This window comes from Dermatophagoides farinae, chromosome 9 (genome assembly GCF_024713945.1).
Source record: "Dermatophagoides farinae isolate YC_2012a chromosome 9, ASM2471394v1, whole genome shotgun sequence".
Classification (NCBI taxonomy): Eukaryota; Metazoa; Arthropoda; class Arachnida; order Sarcoptiformes; family Pyroglyphidae; genus Dermatophagoides; species Dermatophagoides farinae.
Window position 1 is genome coordinate 2,479,762 of NC_134685.1, and position 22,054 is coordinate 2,501,815.

Consider the following 22,054-nt stretch of genomic DNA (forward strand, 5'->3'; position numbering starts at 1 on the left):
GTCAATATCAAGGAAAATGGAAATTTAATTTAAATTTTCACAACAAAAAACAAAAATCATACCATATGGCCGTCAACATCATCATCATCATCATTATTCATGATTCTCATGCGTCATTTTTTTTCTCTGCATTACTATAAATCATTCGATTATATTTATTTGAAATGCAAAAAAAAACGAATGATTTTTTTTTATGGTTTGGAATGCATCAAATCACGCAATAATAAATAACTTTTGTCATATGATAAATGATGATGATCATGATGAACATCAATGATAATTATTGGACTTGATTGACAAAGTTTTTTTTTCATAATTCCATTTCATTTTGCATCAATCAATGATGGCCAATTGTTGATCATTCGATCAATCCGTTGATGATCGGCACTGATGATTAATCCAGTGCGAAAAAAAAATCATTCGATTATGAAAAAAAAATCCGTTTTTGCCCGAATTTTTGGCTTCTTTTTTTTCTGTCAAATCAACAAATTTTTACTTAACATGAAATTTTAAACTCTAAACAAAAGTGGTGTGATAATTCCAAAATGAAAACAAAAACAAAAACCTAAATCAACAACTACTACTACCACCATTTCTGATTTGTGTGTGTGTGTGTGTGTGTGAAAATCCGATTTTTTTCCGCATGTTGCCACAATAAAAAAAATCGAATGATTTGCTTTTTTTTGTAATCATCACCATTGCACGTGTTTTTGTACAAAAGAAAAAAAAATTTATCACCAATACACACACTGTGTGTATGCAAATGAAACAAATGAAACAATTGTATTATACCCTCTTTGGTGGTGGTGGTGGTGATGTTTTTTTTTCATCGTCTCTCTCTCTCGTCAACCATATGATTTTGTCATTTATTATTTTTCCTCCCTCATCCCCCACTCCAAGTTTTTTTTTTTGGTGGGGTGGGGGAGGAAAAAATGTGAGAGAAAATTTTTTTTCTCTCTTTCTCTTTTTTTTTATTACAAAATTATACAAAATATATAAATGAAACACACACACACACACACACAACCATTTTTTTTTGTATTATTGTTTCATGATATTATTCTCATTTTGTATGGTTTACCAGAAAAAAAAATATATCCACATCATCATCATCATCATCATCATCATCATAATTAGTAGTGGTAAATATTATCAATCTCGTTTTGTTTAATAATAATAACTTTATATTATTCTTTTGGTGTTTGTTTTCTGTTTTCATTCATACATACACACACACACACACACACACATTTGTTACATATTGCTATATCATCATCATTCATTCATTCATTCATTCAACTACTACTATAGTTTCTATATATCAAAAATTGTACTGTACATTTTTTTTTTATTTTTCCATTTTCTTTTCCTTTTTTTTCTCTGTATTCAAAATTAGACATTTTTTGGGTATATAAATCTTCATTTTGTTTCAATGTCTAATCATCATACTCATTGAATGTTGTTGTAGTTGTTGTTGCAGTGATCATCATTCAATATTGAATTCATCATCATTGATTCTACACACACACACTTAATATAAGCAGAGACGAGAATTAACTCCCCTCAACAAGCTCTCTTTTTGTTTCTATTCGTTATCCGTTTTGGTTTTGGTTTTGGCTTGCTGTTGGCTTCTGGGTGTGAATTCATGACATTGCCACCATCATCATCACGATCATCATAACCTTAACCTAAAAAAAAACAGATTCCAGTTTGAAGAATTGTTAAAAAAAAAAAATTAAACCAACCAGATATTTCTGAATTATTCATTCAAAATGTTGCCATTAATCAATGATGATGAGAATATTATTCATCAACATTCGCAACAACAACAACATCAACAACAGCATTCATCATTAAATTCCAATAAATCGATGACCAAATTATTACAAATGAAAATGGCAACCACAACATCGGCCGATGCAGCAGCTACAGCAACGGCTACAATGGCTGCACATACTGATAATGGTGGTGCATTATTGATGAAACAAATGAGCATACAACAACATCAACAACATCAACAATTTCATACAAATAATCATATTATTGAAAATTTTATCGAATCAGTACGTGAAATGAACGATGTTGTATTGATACCATCGAAATTGATGGATTTAGAACCAAAACCATCATCATCAATATCAAATAATAATTCGACAATATTAAATGATGATCTTTATTCATATTATCAGATGATAAATATAATCAAAAATGATCTCTTTGATACATCACATAGACAGCAACAATATCCAATGATGAATGATTCAAATAATTTATTTAAAGTACCAAAACGAAAAATTTCACGTCATCAACAACACCAACAACAACAACAACAACAGCAACAACAAAACCACAATTGTAATAATAATCATGGACATGGAATTGAACGTTCTTGTCATTCACGTAGTGTATCATCAACAAATTTGGCTTCAATGTATCATGGTAATGGTAATGGTAATGGTATCAATAATGAAACACGTATCAATTATCAAACACAATTATCACAAACATCCAGTAATAATGGTCATTCAAGTCCAGTATCAGCGTCATCATCAGATAATGGTATTGAAATGAATGATAATACAGCAACGATGATGATGATGATGAATTCAACAACAACAACAATGAATGAATGCCACAATGCAAGACAATTGACAATACAATTTATACATCATTTACATTCATTATATTCAATATTGGAACATTTTACACAAGCTGCCGATATTATTACCGAACGTTATACACAAGAATTTGAACAATCAATTTGAATAGAATTTCAAATTTCAAACATATCTTATTCTTATATTATTATTTTATATTATTATAATTGTTAAATCAATTTTTTCTTATCAATCAATCAATTAATTAACATTTTCAAATTATCAATCAATTTTTTCCACCCGTTGATGATTTATATATAGTGTGATTTGAAATTGTAATCAATGTACCGTTTTTTTTTAAACTTTTAATCAATAAAATTTTTATCAAATTTTATCCATGTTATCCAGTGGTTTGCAATGGTTTTCCTTTATCTGATCTTTTTTTTTTTTTGGTTGTTGTGTTTTTTTTCAAAAATAAACATCATTATTGGTCACCACCAGATGGCGCATGAGAATGGATAATTTTCTTCGAATTTGTGTTTGACAATGTGAACAGACATAAATACAGGAAAAAAAATTACAAGACAAAATTAAATCTATCTATCTATATCTATAAATGTAAGTGTTTTTAGAAATTTTTAAATCGTTTTTACACGTTTTTGTTTCATTTTGATCAAGGTTACATCACAATAATATTAATCATGGATCATGGTCATTCATCCACCTGTGTGTGCATCTCAATATTGATGATCAATTTTTACAAATTAAGATCTGACCTCTCAAATAAACAAACGAGAGAACGTCGTGATTGTTATTACGTTAAAACGTGATCAACATTTGACAACAACAACAACAAACAAATAAATCGATGCTGTTGACCTATTGTGAAATAATGATCTTTCACATTTTTGTGGAAATTTCAATCAAAAGATCAATGCATTTCGTTCATTCGTTATGGTGATTGATATTAACACGCCACCGCAATCGTTTATTTTTTTTTTTAACACGAATCGTAATCAGCCAAACGAAATCCTTGTTGCGTTTTTTTTCTTCTAATTTCCAATGAAAAAAAAGACACCACCAAATAAAAACATACTCTCGAGAATGCACTCATTCAATAATGTGATATATTAGTATCGTTGAATATTTGAGTACATACACACACACAAAAAAAAAATTGAAATCTAGAAAATAAAAACTCTCACTAACCACCTCCGCAAACAAACCGACAAAATTCTAGCTAATTTTTCAAATTCAAATTCAACAATGTAAATATCAAAATTACATCGAATGATGATGCTGATGATGATGATGATATCAGAATGGAACAAACATTTGAAAATGCATGTTGTTGACCATATTGGACAAACATTTCATTACTGAGAAAAACCTTGAAATGCTGATAAACAAAACAAAATTGGTGATGGCCACGAATCGATCGAAATTTTTTTTTTTTGACAAAGAATATTCTTCTGTTGTTTTCAATTATTCCCTTCTTACCAAATACATGCATACATTTGTCAATTTTTTTTTATTATTTCATTAATGATTCCATCACAAGAATTCACTGATTCCAAGAATTGACATTAGATATGAGAAAAAAAATAGCGTTAAAAATCTACATCTGGAAATATCCATTCAATGTATACATATGATCATGATGATGATGATTTTCTTCAAATGAATAAATGCCTAATTAGTTGTTTATGTTATGACACATGATGATGATGATGTTTATTTGTTTTGTCAGTTGTCATCATTTTTGTATATAATTCACCGCTTTCTCTATCTCTCACACTATTCTACATTCACATTTGAGGTTCATTAATTTTTCCACATCAATTGATGAAAATTTATTAATGGAATGGAGAATATTTAGCGGAAGAATATATATATTTTGACATTCAAGTTTGATAATAATAATAATAATAAATGATGATGATATAACAAACAAATCAAGAATTTTTCAATTTTTTTTTCTCTCCAAATGGCCAGAATGTTTCTAGTAGTTTGATTTTCTGGCTCATTCATTCTATGGATGGAATTTTTGCTCCCCCTTTTTTTGTTTGTTTGTTTGGCTTAATCATCATTAAACTTTAATGTTTGATTTTTTTTTCGTTTGTATCATTTGTTTCAACTGGTAGTTTCCAAAATAATACACCGTTGTTGATGATTCCACTGTGTGTGTGTGTACAGTCACAACCATTATCAATGATAATATTTTTGGCAAACAGAATTCAAGTCATGTTGACACACATGCCTGGTTCGTTCGTTTGTTTCATGAGAATTTTTTTTTTCATCACTTTGTTTCAGATCATTTTCATTCGATTCATTTCATTCATTCGAGTCGGTTCAATACGAAATTTTTTTTTTTGATTTTTTGATTTTTTGATTTTCCGATTTTCCGATTATTCGTCGGCTTCAATATTTTGATCAAACAACAAACAACAACAACAACAAATGAATATGAAATTTACTTCCTTTTTTTCCTTGTCACGTTCATTATTCAATATCAATAACTGTGTTTTTTTTTGTGTGCGCGTGCATAATATAATGACGATTCTTCAAATTTCCAGTTTTTGGATTTTTCTCTCTCTCTCTCTCTCTCTATCTTTCGAAATTCTGATTCTGGGCTAGTTTTTTGGTTAAACGTTGTGAACAAATGTGTAACAAAAATGTTTAAAAATTCGTGAACCTCATCTCACATGTATACAGTATTTACAGATTGAGAGAGAGAGAGAGAGAGAGAGAGAGAGAGAGAGAGAGAGAGAGAGAGAGAGAGAGAGAGAGAGAGAGAGAGAGAGAGAGAGAGAGAGAGAGAGAGAGAGAGAGAGAGAGAGAGAGAGAGAGAGAGAGAGAGAGAGAGAGAGAGAGAGAGAGAGAGAGAGAGAGAGAGAGAGAGAGAGAGAGAGAGAGAGAGAGAGAGAGAGAGAGAGAGAGGAAAATAAAAACCAGAAAAGAAAAGAAAAGAAAAACAACCCGATAATCCCAATATATTTTTTTTCCATTTTTACTTTCAATCAATTCATCACATGGTTTTTTTTTTGGCTCAACCAGTCACATTATATTTTGGCCAAAGTCAATTTTTGAATGAAAACGTGCGTATTTATTATTTTCTCAACTTCCTTTCTTATTATGTTTCCAGATTCCATTTTATGTACTATTGAATGTACACAAATTCAATTATTCGATTGTGTAACTGTCAAAATAGATTCTTTAGATATTTTTTTTCGATTTTCGATGTTATTCAATGCTGAACAATGAAACAGAACAAGTGGTAGAGATGACATATCATCATTGCCAAAAAAAAAAAAGAAAAAAGAAAAACATCCTCGCCAGACATGTTTGACATGACAAAACCAATGAATCAATGAATGGAATTGGATGATCTGGATCATCACAGAACAACAAAATCAAACAAAAACTATTTGATAATTAATTATCACATTTTTTTTGTTTTGATTGTTTGATTTGAGATAAATGCGTCATGATGATTTTGAAATTCTAAACAATCTTTTCTTTTAGATTCTTTAGGTTTTTTTTTCATTTTTATTTTCCACCCTATAGGGAGAGAATCACATTCATTGACAAAATTCAAGTGCATTGACAATGAATGACTGACTGACTGACTGACTGACATCACATGTAAATCGATGAAAAATGTTTTTCAATTTTAACTTTATTTTTGTTTCCCTTTCCCATTCCATCCATTTGTTTCTTTTTTGTCATTTTGAATTGTCATTTGATTTTGTTTTGCTTTGATTTGAATGAAAAAATTCAGCAGCTAAAGGGGTCTCATGTCATGATTGTGATGTTTTTTCGTCTTAGACTACTGCCACCAGTCTTCTTTTTTTTTTGATAATTGATATGGGCAACCAGTCGATGTCAGACGGCAAAATAAATGACAAAATACGCCCATAATATATGTTCAAAATGTTGAAATTTGATATCCATTCTCGTGTAGTTTCGTTTTGCTTCAATATATAAAAAAAATGATGTATTTTTCCAAAACTAAAAATTCTTGTTTTTTTCAAACACTAAAGTAATTTTTTTTTATCCGAGAAAATTCCGAGAAAACAAAAAAAAAATTAATCCTGGATCATCTGGGCAAAATTGGAAATTTTTCCCGCTAAATTCTGATCAAATACCATGTCATTGTGACAAATTAAACTACGACAAATCGAAAGCAAATCGACATGGTATAAAATTTCATTGATCTGTTGAAATGAATGATTCACAATGATTCTGTCTGGTTAGTATTGTGTTTTGAATTCATTTCATGAAATTAATGGCCACTGAAACTCATGAATTGAATAATTGAAAATTTGAATTTAAAAAAAAAAATCTCTAGACACACACACAAAAAAATGAAGAAAAACCTGAAATGAAGATTTCAAATCATCATATCATGATCATTGCTCGTCACTCAAATGTTCAAACTATCAAATGACAATCACACGATTCATACATGAATGATATTTGATTGATTGATTGAAAATGATGAACGTAAACGATTTGATGGCGGATCATGAACATATTGAATGACAGATCGATAATTTTTGTATGTTTTTTTTCAAATGATAATCGATTATTAAGTTGTAGACAAATAAAAAAAAAAAAAATTTCTGGTTGAAGATTGAAAACATTTTTTTTGTGTGATGAATTCACACACAATACCTTTTTGTTGTTGTTGTTGTTGTTTGCCATAATATCTTAATAGATCGATTTCTCGATTTTTCCATTCTCATATACATTCAATTTTCAATATCGCACAATCGATCGATCAATCAATCAATCAACCAACAAAAAAAAAAAAAAAAATGCCACACTACCAGAATTTTCATCATCTGGTATTATCTATAAACATTTCAAACTCAATGCCTTACCATCTAGTCCCAAAATGTTTATACCTGAATGATCAATAAACTAATCGATCGATCAATTATATTTTATTAAACAATTAATATTATTTGATACAGTTATCAAATTAATGAATAATAAATTATCATAATATTCATATCTGTTACCTTAGTAGCGGACATAATTCTACCTAAGAATACCTGCTACTGTTGCACTCATTTGGATTATTATTAATTTTTTTCAATCATCAAAAATTCTTCATTATTCTGTTGTTTCAAAGTGAATTCTTTCAATTCATTCATTTTTCAATGTCGAAACCAAAAAAAAAAAAAAAAAAAATAAGTGCAAATTTGAACCTTGATCTTTTTCCATCACATCAATTGTTACTTATCTTCACTCTCTCTCTCTTTTTTTTTTTTTTTTTTAGTTATTTCATTCAACAACAACAACGACGACGACGGCGAAAAAAAAATGAGTTCGCACAAACGCAAACATTAAGTGCATCATGATTGCGTTATGATGATGATTATAATCATCATTATCGAACAAAACAAACTACATCATCATCATCATCATCATTATCATCATCATTGATTTTTCATTTTTCTCTACTAAAACCAAACCAAACCAAACAAACAAACAAACATTCCGATATATACCGATACTGATTATTTCATTGTGACATGGAATGATGACAGTGAACAAATTCCAAAAAAAAAGGAAAAAGAAAAGAAAAAATTAATAATCATCATTGCACGTAATAATCATAATCATCATAATCATCATCATTCTTTATCGTCATGATTCTCTATTTTTGATAATGAATGTTTGTGTGTATGTGTGTGTGTGTGTGTGTAAGCGTTGATGATTGATAATTGTTAATTTTTATTCTCATGAATTCTGATCTCAAATTATTATCATGTATAAAAAAAAAATCTTAACCAAATCTGAAAAACAGAATCTGTTTCAACAACCTACAATCATCATCAATCATGATGGATTAACCTCAGAAAACAAATGATCATTAATTGCCATCATTATCAACAAAATGAAATGCGTCAGTAATCTTTTTTTTTTTTTTTTTTTTTGACTAATTTGATGATGAGATTGAAATTGATATAAACCTTAATAACGATGATGATGATGACGATGATAATGATAATAAAATAGACAAAAAAAAGCAAACCAATTGTGTTCTAATAGATGATGTTCAACAACAACCAAAAAAAAATTTTTTACAATGCTCACACATACAACATACACAATGATGATGATGATGATGACAATGCATAAAATAACAAAATGAAATCAAAAACTCTCGACATTTTATTATTTGATCTACACACGCAGATATTATCTTCAATATAATCGTCATCATCATCATCATCATCATCATCAATGAAACGAAATTCATCGAAAAAAAAAATCATTTTTTTTTGAGTGTAACTCGATCATAATCTAACTAGCTAACAATATATATATATCGAATCAAGAAAATCTTTTCTTTTGTTCGTTTTTTTTTATTTTAATTCCAAATTTAGAGATATCAAATCAAATCAAAACTTGATGATGGTTGAAAACAAAAACTATATATATATATATATATACCGTTATTTGTGAATGTTGTCTTGTGAAATCATTCGAATTTGTTGATTTTTTTTTGATCTTCAGAATTAATATTTTTTTATGTTTATTTATTTTGTTTGTTGATTTTTGATTACATGAATGGAGAAAAAAAATGGCGACATTAAACATCTACATCATCATCATCATCAAAAACAACAACAACAACAATAACAACGGCGACAACAACAACAACAAAAACATCTTTAGTTCTCATTCTCAGTGATAATGATAATGAGAATGATGATGATGATCATGATGATGATCTTTGGACTTGTTATTTTGTTGCGCCATATATTATTATTATTATTTTTTTTTGCCATGATAATTGATAAAATTTTTTTTTCTCTGGTAATTCAATTTGATCATACGACTTGATCATGATGTGGATGATGATGATGATGATGATGACTTGAATCTCTCTGTGAATATGGGATGTGTGTGTCTGTGTATGCATATTTGTCTTTGTGTATCTTGATCATATTAATTTTTTCATCATTTGACGTCACGTCTAAATCCTAATCACCATCGTTCATTATTATTGTTGTCGTCGTTTTTGTTCATATGAAATCCAATGAATGAGATCAAAAAAAAAATAAAAAAAAAATCATTTTAATCTGAATGAATGTGAATTTTGAAATGTTTTGTATTGTTTTCGATGATTTTCATATTGAACAGTGAACAAAAAATTTTTCAATTGACGATTAAACTTTTAAAATGATTTTTATGCCGGAATATTATCCGGAATAACAATGTGTAACAATAATGAGAATAACAGCAGCAGCAGCATCAGCAGCAACAACAACAATGATGATGATCAAGAAAAAAAATCATCGAAATAATTTGTATGATAAAATTCATCATCATCATCATCATCATTATCGTGATCATAATCATTTTGAATATTATTATTATTATTGTATCAAAGATCCACCATCATCATCATGTTTTGCATCAAGAATCAATATTGAATATAAATCGATTCTATATATTCTATCATTATTATCAATATTATTATTATCATCATCATCGATGGCAATGAATCATTCATCATCATCAAATTTTTCTAGTCCATCCAATAATCAATACTCGTCATTACTACAATCATCTGTACAATTATCATCATCAACAACAACAACATCAACAACAACAATATCAACAACAACAACAAAGCCTAGTCAAGATGATCTAACAATCTTAACATTTGTTAAATGGTCTTCCGATGGTTCATCATCATTATCATCATCGTTAGATGAAGAATCTGAAGATTATTCAACAATAATTCCATCATCCTCATCATCATCAGTAGCAGCAATAGCCGAACATCATCATCATCGTCACCATCAGCAGCAACAACAACAACAAAAAGAATTGATAATAAAAAAAAAATCTTTACCATCCAATCGTGTGGACATTTGTCAACGTTGTTGGTGCCACAAAGATCATGAATTAGATTGTCGTTTTCGTAATGATCAACAATCACAAATTGATTCCATTCCAGCATTTAATGATTCAAAAGATTTAATGAAAATAATTGACATGTAATTATCTTTACGAAAATTGATTAACAAAGAAAAAAGAGAAAAAAAAATTTAATCAATTATCGACCACTCATCAACACACACACACACAAACACACTTGAATGAATTACTAATCCAATGATTCTTGTATGTTTATTTTGTTTTTCTCATTTCATTTTGATTAGAATCGCTTCAAATCAACCATATCTACGGCATTTAGATCGTGTACAATTATTGCCATATGTAAATATTGAAAAATTGTATGTTTAATTTTCGCCTCTTTTTTTGTTTACCATTTACAAGTCAAGTGCAACATTTTCGATTCTGTCATTTATTACCGAATGTTTTTTTTTATTCTTATTTCAGAATCATCGACAATAGTGGCCTTGAAATAATCGATGTCGATACATTTATTGGTAATTTTCATTTAAAAGAAATGTATGTTGTATACTAATGAATCAATAATGATTTGTTTTGTAAATATATCAACTGTCATATAAATTCTGTTTTTTAGATCATTAAAAAACAATAAATTACGAACAATCACATGGCGACATTTCGATGGACTTAATCTATTTGGTATGTGTGTTATATTTGTTTGTTTGTTGCAATTACAATTTTGTTATTCAAAAAAAAAAAAAAAAAAAAAATAGTCAATGAACCCATTGATTTGATTTATTTATATTTGTTTTGTTTTGTTTTCTTTTCATTTTGTTTATATAATATCGAATCACGATGATGATGATGATGATGATGATTAAGATCTCAGCCTGGAAAATAATCCATTCGAATGTGATTGTCCAATATCGAAATGGATTGAACAACTTGTCAATGATAATAAACACAATATTCTTGGACCATATTGGATGAATATTACCTGTTTATGGCCAAATGAATTGGAACAAAAACCACAAATTTTGGCTAATCTTTCATTGGATACTTGTACATTTCCAACGATTAAAACCGAACCAGATATAGTGGAAATCAATGAAAATGAATCAACAATTTTAACATGTACGGCTACAGGATTACCATTGCCAATGTAATGTCAAGAATGTAAATATTTAAAAAAGAAAGACTAATCATATTCTCTAAAATTAGTATTGCCTGGAATACAACTGCAATGGATTCAAATTATACATTAATGGACGTTGAAAGTGATGAAACAATCATCGATGGAACATTGAAATTGTATACAGTGAAACAAATGTTACGCATTAATGATGCTCATGTAGATGACAATGACTATCTTGTATGTGAAGCTGAAAATTCTGCTGGTAAAGTATTTGCGAAGATTTCCGTCAATGTTCATTGTAAGTTTTCAATGATCATGATATGAAATAATTTTATTTTTAAATTTTTTTTTTCATCATCATCATCATTGTATAAAAATAGCTGCGCCTAAAATTGTCATTATGAAATTACAACGAAAATTTTACATCAACATTGTGTTTCGTATAAAAGGTATACCGTATGCAAAAACAACATGGTATAAAAATGGAAAACCATTAGAAATGTCTGAAGATTTTCATGAATATCAAATTGATCATCGTGCATTTATTGATGGCCATCTAGAAATACGTAAACAAACACAAGCAAATAATGGTGAATATACATTGATAGCGACAAATGAATTTGGTACAGTAAAACGTTCGATTAATGTTACATTCAATCAAGGTAATTGTATAGTATTAGTTTATAATTACTTAAAAAAAACCGATGCAATTTTATCAAAACAAAATTGATCTAGAATTTATTTCACCAGCTACAACATTTCCGGCCATGCCACCATTTATTAATCGACAACAGAATGATAATAAAAATAATCCACCCATTATTTCGGTGATGCCAAAAATGCCATCTGATATATCTGAATCGGATAGTTTCGATATAATCACCAGTAATGGAAACGATGGCCATGATGGTAGTAGTGGTGATGATGATTATGATGATGATGATGATAATAATAGCAACCATAATAATAATAATAATGGGATATTCAATTTCTCAACAAATTTTATCTTAAGTAGTTTGCTAATCATTTCAATAATTGTCATATTTGTCACAAGTCTAATGTTTCGTGGTCAAATTGGCTGTAAAAAGAAACCGATGCATCGATCATGGGAATCGGCAATCGATATTAATCATAATCAAAAATTACATGAACAATCATTCCCGTTGTCTTTATTAACAACATTACCTAATTGGTTGAATCGAAAATTACGATTAATACGTGCAAGACGTACAAATAATCGTCATCGTACATCTACACGGATACCACATACGCGTGCAATGATGTATTATAATAAAGGTCGTAATGGTGGACAAATACAACAGATTGATACAATGAATTCCAATCATACGAACATTATTAATTGGTCCACTGATTCATCATCAAGTAACAATAACAACAACAATGTTATTTTACCGAAAAAAACATCATATCGTCCAGAAAATGATCCAATAGCCATTATGATTAGCAATAAACAAGTTAATCGATCATTGGTGGAAAATTTCGTACAAAATCCAAACTATTTTTCTGAAGCACAACAACTTCTTAAGAATTCTGGTAAGAATCCTATTATCGGTTTGGTTCTTATTTTAACTATTTATCTTTATATAGCAATCTATCATATCAGTACTGAAAAGATTAATTTCATACGTGAATTGGGTGAAGGTGCATTTGGTCGTGTATTTTTGGGCACAGTTGATTATTTAACGGCCGATGAACCAACCACAATGGTGGCCATAAAAATGTTGAAAGAAACCCAAGCAAATTGTACTGATCTTCTTGATGAATTTTCACGTGAAGCAGAATTCTTGGCCAATCTAATACATCCGAATATTGTTACATTTTATGGTATTTCAATGGATGGCCCTACATTGATGATGCTTTTCGAATATATGGAATATGGTGATCTAAATAATTTTCTTCGCGAACGTGATCCATTCCATTCTAATTTGATTGGCAATAATAATAACAACAACAACAACAATGATGATAATGAAACAAAGCCATTGGTCAATTCATTTTCAGCCAATAACCGCCGTGAAATGCGACCATTAGAGCTAACAGATTTACTATATATTGCTACGCAGATTGCTGCCGGTATGGAATATCTAGCCACACAACATTTTGTACATCGTGATTTAGCCACCCGAAATTGTTTAGTCGGTGTTGGTTTGATAACTAAAATTGGTGATTTTGGAATGTCTCGTGATGTTTATGCTACCGATTATTATCGGGTATGTGTCATTCAATCATCAAATATAAAGTGTAATTAATTGATTTTTTTTCATCAATTAATTAATCAACAGGTTGGACGTGATGTTCTACTACCAATACGATGGATGAGTCCAGAAAGTATAATGTATCGAAAATATACCGTTGAAAGTGATTGCTGGAGTTTTGGTATTCTATTATGGGAAGTTTTAACCCATGGTAAACAGCCATGGTATGAATTTACTAATCTTGAAGTAATACAGAATGTTACACGTGGAAAATTACTTTCACCACCTGATAATTGTCCATTAGAATTATATAAAATAATGCTTGAATGTTGGCGTTTTAAACCAACAGAACGTGCCTCTATATCATCCGTACATAAAATATTGCGAACATTATTGGAAAGATATAAAACAATGGATCCATGTAATATACCGATGGTTAATCCAGATGTACCTATTATTATTGCGCCACCAACTGTACCATTAATGGCTAATAAAATGTACTTTGTACGACAATCTAGTCAACAAGATGATAATGATAATGATAATAATAATAATAATAATGAAGATGAAAATATCAACATTAATGTCAATGATGATGATGATGATGATGATGAAAATGATTATGGTGATATTATTGTTGGTAAACCGGAGGATGATCATCCAATCACCTATTTGAAATTGAGCCACTAAATATATAGTAGAAATGGAATATACGATTTTATACAATGAAAAACTTGAAAATTCAGTATTATTTTACTCATTGATTTTTACACACAAATATATGATACATTTATAAATCAATTTCGAACCATTGATTCATTCATTAATCATGATAATCAAAATGAAAAAGCAAAAAAAAAGTTGTAACTTCTTTCCATCATTCGATTTTAAATGTAAAATGATGATTTATTTCATTATATTTGGTGCCTTTGTATAATGTGAAAGTGAAAGAGAAAAATATATATATTTTTTTTTATTTTATTATCATTCGAAAACAAATACAAAAATACAAAATCATCATATTTTGAAAACAACAACAATTTTGTATAATAAAACAAACACATATCATATCATATCACAATATTTTAAAATTGTTTCATTTCAAAAATTTTTTAAAAATCTGAACAACGACCTTTACGTTCCCAATCACCATATCTGGTAGGTTCTGGTCCTGTTGGTCCATTTATTTCACCAGTTTTAGGATTTTTATTATCAGGAAATGGATCATATGCTGGATTTGGTGATTGCGTTTCTACATCTGATACGGAATTCGGATCAACATGCGGTGAACGATTCATTAGACCAAGTGGTGTATTCGGTGATTGTAATTGTTCGGCATCTATTTCGGCAATTTTTTGTTGTACTTTTTCACGAAGATTTTTTTTCGATTTTTCATGTCCACTATGAGGATCAGTGAAAGTTGAACAAAATTGATTTATTCTTGTAAATTTTGAATATCGAATAATTTGAAACAAATAACCACAACGAATTGAAAACATTATGAAGATTAAAAATGAATGAAAGAATCTTAATTTGAACCAACAACAACAACAACAAAAAGATTTGCAAATCATATGAATTCATGGACCATAAATAAAGGACGTATTGGGCATTGATTTATTTAAAATCATTTGGAAATTATCACCAAAAGAATAAGAATCGGAGGATTTTAATTTTTTTTATTACAATATAAATTACAGATGAATAATATACTGATGAAATATTAGTATTTTTTTTGTTTGTTTGTTTGTCTTTGTTTTTCATGTAATGTTAAATGAATCATCACAATTTTCTGTAGAATTACCAACATATATGTAAAACCAACAGAGACAGATTATATTATCAAAAAAGAGAGAGAGAGATGAATCAAAACAATGGTCAGTGTGTGTTCATGATCATGATCAGATAGAAATGACAACCAGAAACAGCAAAAAAAAAAAAAAAAATTCATCATTAAACATAGAAAAAAAAATCAATTGTAATGTTATCATCATAATATGATATAAAGACATGAAAAAAAAGGAAGAGAAAAAAGAGCAGATTTATACGATCGAGAAAGAGATAGAGACAAAGTATATACTTGTAATCATCATCATCAAATTATAAAGTAGAAATTACTTAGAATTATTATTATTATCAATATATAATAAATGGTATTAATTTTTCTTTTTTTTATCATTTTTTAACCTTTTTTTTTTTGTTTGTTTGTCGCCATAAATAATAAGAATGTGTTTGTGGGTGTGTATGTATCAAGTATATGAACATTAAGATAAAGATATATAAAGAATGAAAAATATGTTCAGATATTTTGTGTGTGTGTGTCTGTATGTGGTAAGGTGGTGTTGTTGTTCACAGAAGTGAAAATCATCATTTTCGATTGATCATTATTATTAAATGTGGGCGTGTAGATTTTTTTTATAGTTTCAATAGTTTCCTGAAATCCCAATTCCCCTGTTGTTTTTTTTTACTAATTTTAGTATATTTATGAAAATAGGAAACAATTCAAACAATAAAAAAGGAAAGACAAAAAAAATTTGTTTTCATATGTTACGTGTTGGTGTGTTTGTTTGTTTGACAAAAACAATTTTTGCATTTTTTATCTTTTTACATCAATGTTTGCATTTTTATATATCTTGTATATATGTATATTTTTTTCTCGGTGTTTATGTCTGTGTATGTGTGCGGTATTAAAATTGAAATACAAATGTTTGTTTTATATGGTGGTGCTGAGTAAGAAAAGTGGATAATCGTTCATCAGAGCAGAAATAAGACAATTATAACACAGAGGAAAAAAAAGAAATTATGAGAATAGAAATGAAGAGTGTGAAGAAAAAACAAAGAAAGAAACGGATATTTTGCTTATACGGGGGTTGGTTGGTAGATGGTTCCGGTATGACTTGTATCATGTTGCAGATTTATGAAATTTCAAAAATATTTAATCACCGTTAATGATTGGTGTTTGTTGCTGAATTGGCGATGAATCATCATCATTAACAACGACATCCGGCATACCGCCATTTGTTGTTTCCATATCAGTGGTGATTGTACCACCACCAACATTGCTACCATTGGCTGCATTATTGTTGTTCGATGGTTGAGAATTATTCGATGAAAATGAACGAACACCATTCATTTTTTGTTTCATGTTCGGATGATGTTCACCACCACCTTTACCACTTTCATGACTACGGCCACCACGTGACATTCGTTGATTACGATGGGACGAATTACGCTGTGGGCGTTGTGGCTGATCACCACCAGGACCACCACTTCCACGATGACTATGTGACTTAGCTGATGAATGTGGTGTTTGGCCTTGTTGTGGTGGCTGCTGCTGAATTTGTTCATTGTTCGGATTACTGTTTGAGGATGGCATACTATCGGCACGATCTTGTCGAATTAATCCAGGTTCGGTTGGTGAATTATCTTTGCTGAAATTTCCACCACCACCACCACGACGTGTTCCGCTACCAAAACCACGTGGACCATATGTTCCACGTTGTTGTGGTCTTTCACGTGGAAGACGTGTGTCAGTTGGACCATTACCCCCGCCAGGACCACCAATAAAAGGACGTCGACCTTCTCGCGGTGGGCGATCATCACGTTGGGGTCGATCACTACGACGGCCACCAAGATGACCACCGCGCATACCACCAATGTTTCCACCGCGTCCTCCACGAGATGGTTGACCACCGCTACCACCACTCATATAATCATAATCAGGTCCAGTATTGTTTGCATGTTGTGAAGAATTTATAGTCACCGATTGCTGTCGTAATTGTTGGAACAGCTCGCTATTTTCTTTGCGTAATTTTTCCACTTCTTGTAAATGATTTATGTGATACTCGAGCAATATTTGAGCATTTTGAACAGATTCCAGAGTACCGACAAATACAAAAGGCACATATTCACGTGGTGCTTCATTCTCTTGGTCACCTTCAATTTTGACTCGAACTACACCAGATTTATCAACAATTTCTTGTATTACACGTCCACTACGACCAATCGTTTTGCCAACCAATGAACGAGGAATATCGATAATTTTTTCAGCAAACTCCAACATTGAACGAGCTTTGTGTAAAGCTTCAAGATTTTGCGTACGAATAAGGAATGCCGTAGGATTATCCATTATATCAATTTGAACGACACCAGCCACACCACGGGCCTGTTGAATATTGACACCATGTGCACCGATGGCCAAACCCATTAAATTTTCGGGCACCAAGATTCGTGCTTCATAAAAACCATGTTCATTTTGATTGGTCGGCATTCTTGTCGATTCTAATTTTTTGGCAGCCTCTTCGGCATCACCCAACAAGATCAATTTTTGTTTCAGATTACGGAAATGCATTTCGGATAACATTGCGGCACGATTCTCCAATTTCGAGGCAATAAAGCTCTTCTCGGTAGGCGATTGGGAATAGCCGATCACAACAAGACAGTTTTTGGTTTCATCAAAACGAACAACATTGGCACTGATCGACAATTTGAATTGTCGATGAGCTTCTTCTTTCAATAACCAACTAGTATTGAATGATTTGAAATCCTCCGGTATGGCTAATTCGAATCGGAAAAACGGATTTGTTCGTAGCAATGGATTCGGATTTTTCACTCGTATATCATCATTGGGAATAATTTCAGTAAAATTCTGTGCCGGATTTTGATTGCCCAAACCAGATGATGATGGATCATTTGATAATGTATTTTGCTGATTATGTTGAATGTATTCGACAACGTAGAAACAACCTTATGGAGAGAGGAAAAAATAACGTTGAAAGCTAAATGAATCATCATCAATCAGAATAATCTTTACCTTTGATCATTTTGACAATAGCTCTGAACCATCCACGTGGTTGATCAGAACTTGATGAAAAAACTTCCACTTCCATACCGACAGTTATGTCCGGATTAGCGCCTTCCATTGAATTTGTGCAATTATTAGCATTAGCTGCATTAGATGATTGCAATTGATTACTAGTAGTATTGGAAGCATTCGAAATATTCAGACCAGATAGACCAGACAACAGTGAATTACTAGTTTTATCAATTTCGCCATTATCATTGTTGGTTGTTGCACTGGATGATGATGATAATGGTGATGTTGAAGCCGGAGGAAGTCGAATACGTGATATAGGAAATGAAGATCGTGGGAAGTAATTATTTTGAAATATAACAACAACATGGGTTTCATTCGTATTCGATGATGAAATGATCGTATTGGATTTGGCACCACCACCACCACTACCACTAGGACCACCACTTTGTTGACCAGAACCATTCATCGAGCCAAAACACATAGATTGATCATTAATCTGTTGTTGTTGTTGACTACTTGCATTATTATTTGATGATGATAATTGACAGTCTTGTGGTTGTGATAATTGTGATGGTTCAATTATGTCATAAAGATAAGCAGGATAGAAAACACCATTTTCGCCTTGAACTTCAACGGCACCATTCCGCAAAAAATCTTGAGACAAATCGGACATCATTGTTTTGTTTGTTTCATATATATTCATTACTAAATTATATCCACAAGAAAAAGATAAAACAGAATTTATTATTTTTGATGAATGAAAAAAAACATCAGCTTCAGTGAATAACAACAAAAAAAACTTACCAGCAAAAAAAGTGAATGAAACAAAAAAGAATACTGATATTTTTTTTCACTTGAATGAATTATAATCGTTGCTATTACTTAAAACAAAACAAAACGAAAAAACACAAACACGAAAACTATTGAAATGCTGGTTGTGAATGTCTGTGATTGATTTTTGTGTGTTTAATAATAAGAAAAAAAAAACGAAGATAATTAAAACACACACACACTAACAAACAAAGTAGAAAAAAATGGTGACGAGATCAAAGTTTCAAATGTTAAAGTTTTTCTTCAATTCTTTTTATATTATAACTGATTGGGGTTTTACCATAAACACGAACAAAATAATCCAAAACGGGATCTAGGTTCAAAAATAGTAATGTGGGAGAGAAAGAGAAAAACAATAATCAGATTATAATATTATTAATGTAACAAAAAAACAAAATTCTTAACGACATGATTTATTTATGACGAAAAAAATTGGCTAACAATTTTTTTAGCAATCAAATTCATAACTCTAATTTTCTTGTGCAGCATATAAAAACAAACAGATACAGATATATACCCACAACTCCTATAATCATCGATTAAAATGACAAAAAAAAACTCACCAGAATTCAAGAGAATCAAAAACCGGAATCAAAGATTCTTTGATACAGCCAAAAAAAAAATCTCATATACAAGACACAGACGATAAGCAAAAAAAAAACAAGTCAAATCAAAAAATGGAAAATTTTTTCTTTCACATTCGAAATGTGCTAAAGTGAGAGATCATAGATCATGAATTTTTTTTTGTTCTATTTCTTCGTGTTATTTTTTGTCGTATCAAATCAAAAATCATAAAAAAATGATGAAATTGAGAAAGCCAAAAAAAAAGAAAAAAACACTCACATTCAAGACAAAGTACTCGGTAAAAGTTTGGTGTGTTTGCATGCAAAATAAAGACGGTGTGGTTCTTCTATAGCCACACACAAACACACACTCAGCAAGATCAATGAAACTACCAACAAAAAAAAATGCAAAAATTGTAGTAGCATATAAATCTAGTACCACCCGGCTGTATAAAATAGCACACAACGAAAGCAACGAATGGATTTCATATCATTTCGAGAACAATCATCCTATAATTTATGAATGGCTCAAAAAAAAAAAAAAAATACAATGAGAATTTTTTTTTCTCATTCCTGCATCGATTCTATTCGATGATGACGACAATTCAAACTGATGGAATTTCAATTCAAACATAGAAAAGATCTATGGCTAAATGATAACATGTGAAATTAAATATTCAGTAGAATTCAATCAGTATCAGTTTATATTGAGAAAATTGTAATTGTGTGTGACAATTATACGCACATAAATTCACTATAGTATAGGAAAAGCTAAAAATAACTAAAGAAATTATTATAAACAACATTCATAATCTAAGACGATATATGACATATTGTTGATTACACATTTAGACATCATCATCATCATTACCAGGAAAACAACTGAAGTGAAATGTCACCATCACACATCAACATTGTTGTTTTCATCGGCGTCTTTTGTTGATTCTAATTAAAAAAAAAAAACGAAAAACTAGGTTGCACAAATTTTAGCATGGGGCAAAAACTGTAGAATTTGTTTCTAAGTATAAACGACAAGAAAAAACGCCCCTCAAAGAAAAAATTAACATGTCTTTATTGAAGATTGAGGAAATGCATGCATAAAAAAAACAGACACACACACACATAAACACACACGATGTTAATTCTAATTCAACATACCTTTTTCTAGCCGATAATAACCGAAAAAAATAAACACTATCAATCAATAAAATATAAACGGGATGAATGATGATTGTATTTAAAAAACTCGATGAATACTCTCATTATAACAAAAAAAAACAGCTAATCATTTGTTCAAAATGGTTGTCAACAACACACAAAACCACAAGCGTTCGAAAAGCGAACAAAAGTGGAAAAAAAACTTTACTCAAAAAAAAAAGAAAGAAATATGGGCAACAAACAAAAAAAAATAATAAAAGTACTTACCGAATGAGAAACATAACCAAGACATCAAGCAAATGAATAAACCATTAACATGAATGTATATATATTCAAAACTGTGATTTGTAATAAATTCGAAATTGAATCGAATTAAATTTGTTTTTGTTTGTTTCGATTGATTAAATTTATTTATGTCAGAATTATTGTAATGAGGAATCGATTTATTCGACGACAAAAAAAACGTGGTTATTGAAAAAAAAAGAAAAAATACAAAAAATCAAATGCCGTAAAAATAGAAAAATTGGAAAAAAAACTATTTTCCACTCACAAGGCAAAAATAGACAAACAATGTGTGAGAGACAATGAACACAAAAACAAAAAAAAAACATTTCATTCGATTTCTTTTCCTGCACACAGAGAAAAAAAGTGTTGAGATCACTAAAAGTCTACGAATTTTGTTGATTTTTTTTCTCCAATTTTAAAGACCAGTCATCAAAAATAAAGTTTGAACACCATTTTTGATGAATGAATTGAATGATTATTTACGCATTATGTTACTTTTTTTCTGTGTGTGCACACTCTCTTTTTTTCACATTCTGTCCATCCATCCATCCATTTTCGTTTTGTTCATT

The 22,054-nt window shown here is 30.0% G+C and overlaps 4 protein-coding genes across 9 annotated transcripts; 2 read left to right on the plus strand and 2 right to left on the minus strand.

Moving 5' to 3' along the window:
• Window positions 1–1,421: 1,421 nt before the first annotated feature.
• LOC124497873 (uncharacterized) lies at window positions 1,422–2,991 on the plus strand. Its single transcript, XM_047061552.2, has one exon. The coding sequence runs from the start codon at window positions 1,773–1,775 to the stop codon at window positions 2,763–2,765; it is 993 nt and encodes a 330-aa protein (XP_046917508.2). The 5' UTR covers window positions 1,422–1,772; the 3' UTR covers window positions 2,766–2,991.
• A 4,903-nt stretch (window positions 2,992–7,894) lies between these two features.
• LOC124497869 (NT-3 growth factor receptor-like) lies at window positions 7,895–14,905 on the plus strand. 3 transcript variants are annotated; one of them, XM_075733897.1, is made up of 11 exons: window positions 7,896–9,431; window positions 10,009–10,621; window positions 10,787–10,861; window positions 10,968–11,039; window positions 11,116–11,180; window positions 11,364–11,643; window positions 11,703–11,914; window positions 11,997–12,278; window positions 12,352–13,170; window positions 13,225–13,847; window positions 13,920–14,905. In XM_075733897.1, exons 2-11 carry the CDS (start codon window positions 10,113–10,115, stop codon window positions 14,520–14,522), a joined length of 3,540 nt encoding a protein of 1,179 aa, XP_075590012.1. In that variant the 5' UTR covers window positions 7,896–9,431; window positions 10,009–10,112; the 3' UTR covers window positions 14,523–14,905. The 3 variants fall into 3 exon arrangements, with proteins under 3 accessions (XP_046917504.2, XP_075590011.1, XP_075590012.1); XM_047061548.2 differs by having other exon boundaries at window positions 7,895–10,621; XM_075733896.1 differs by having other exon boundaries at window positions 7,895–10,621; window positions 12,367–13,170.
• On the minus strand, window positions 14,797–15,449 carry LOC124497874 (uncharacterized). Its single transcript, XM_047061553.2, has one exon. The coding sequence runs from the start codon at window positions 15,404–15,406 to the stop codon at window positions 14,945–14,947; it is 462 nt and encodes a 153-aa protein (XP_046917509.2). The 5' UTR covers window positions 15,407–15,449; the 3' UTR covers window positions 14,797–14,944.
• A 486-nt stretch (window positions 15,450–15,935) lies between these two features.
• LOC124497870 (FMR1 autosomal homolog 1-like) lies at window positions 15,936–21,842 on the minus strand. Of its 4 annotated transcripts, none has more exons than XM_075733898.1 (4): window positions 21,468–21,842; window positions 19,453–19,792; window positions 18,646–19,353; window positions 15,936–18,578 (listed from the first exon to the last, which is right to left on the minus strand). In XM_075733898.1, exons 3-4 carry the CDS (start codon window positions 19,349–19,351, stop codon window positions 16,768–16,770), a joined length of 2,517 nt encoding a protein of 838 aa, XP_075590013.1. In that variant the 5' UTR covers window positions 19,352–19,353; window positions 19,453–19,792; window positions 21,468–21,842; the 3' UTR covers window positions 15,936–16,767. The 4 variants fall into 4 exon arrangements, with proteins under 4 accessions (XP_075590013.1, XP_075590014.1, XP_075590015.1 ...); XM_075733899.1 differs by lacking the exon at window positions 21,468–21,842 and adding an exon at window positions 21,201–21,223; XM_075733900.1 differs by lacking the exon at window positions 21,468–21,842 and adding an exon at window positions 20,043–21,012.
• Window positions 21,843–22,054: the final 212 nt, after the last annotated feature.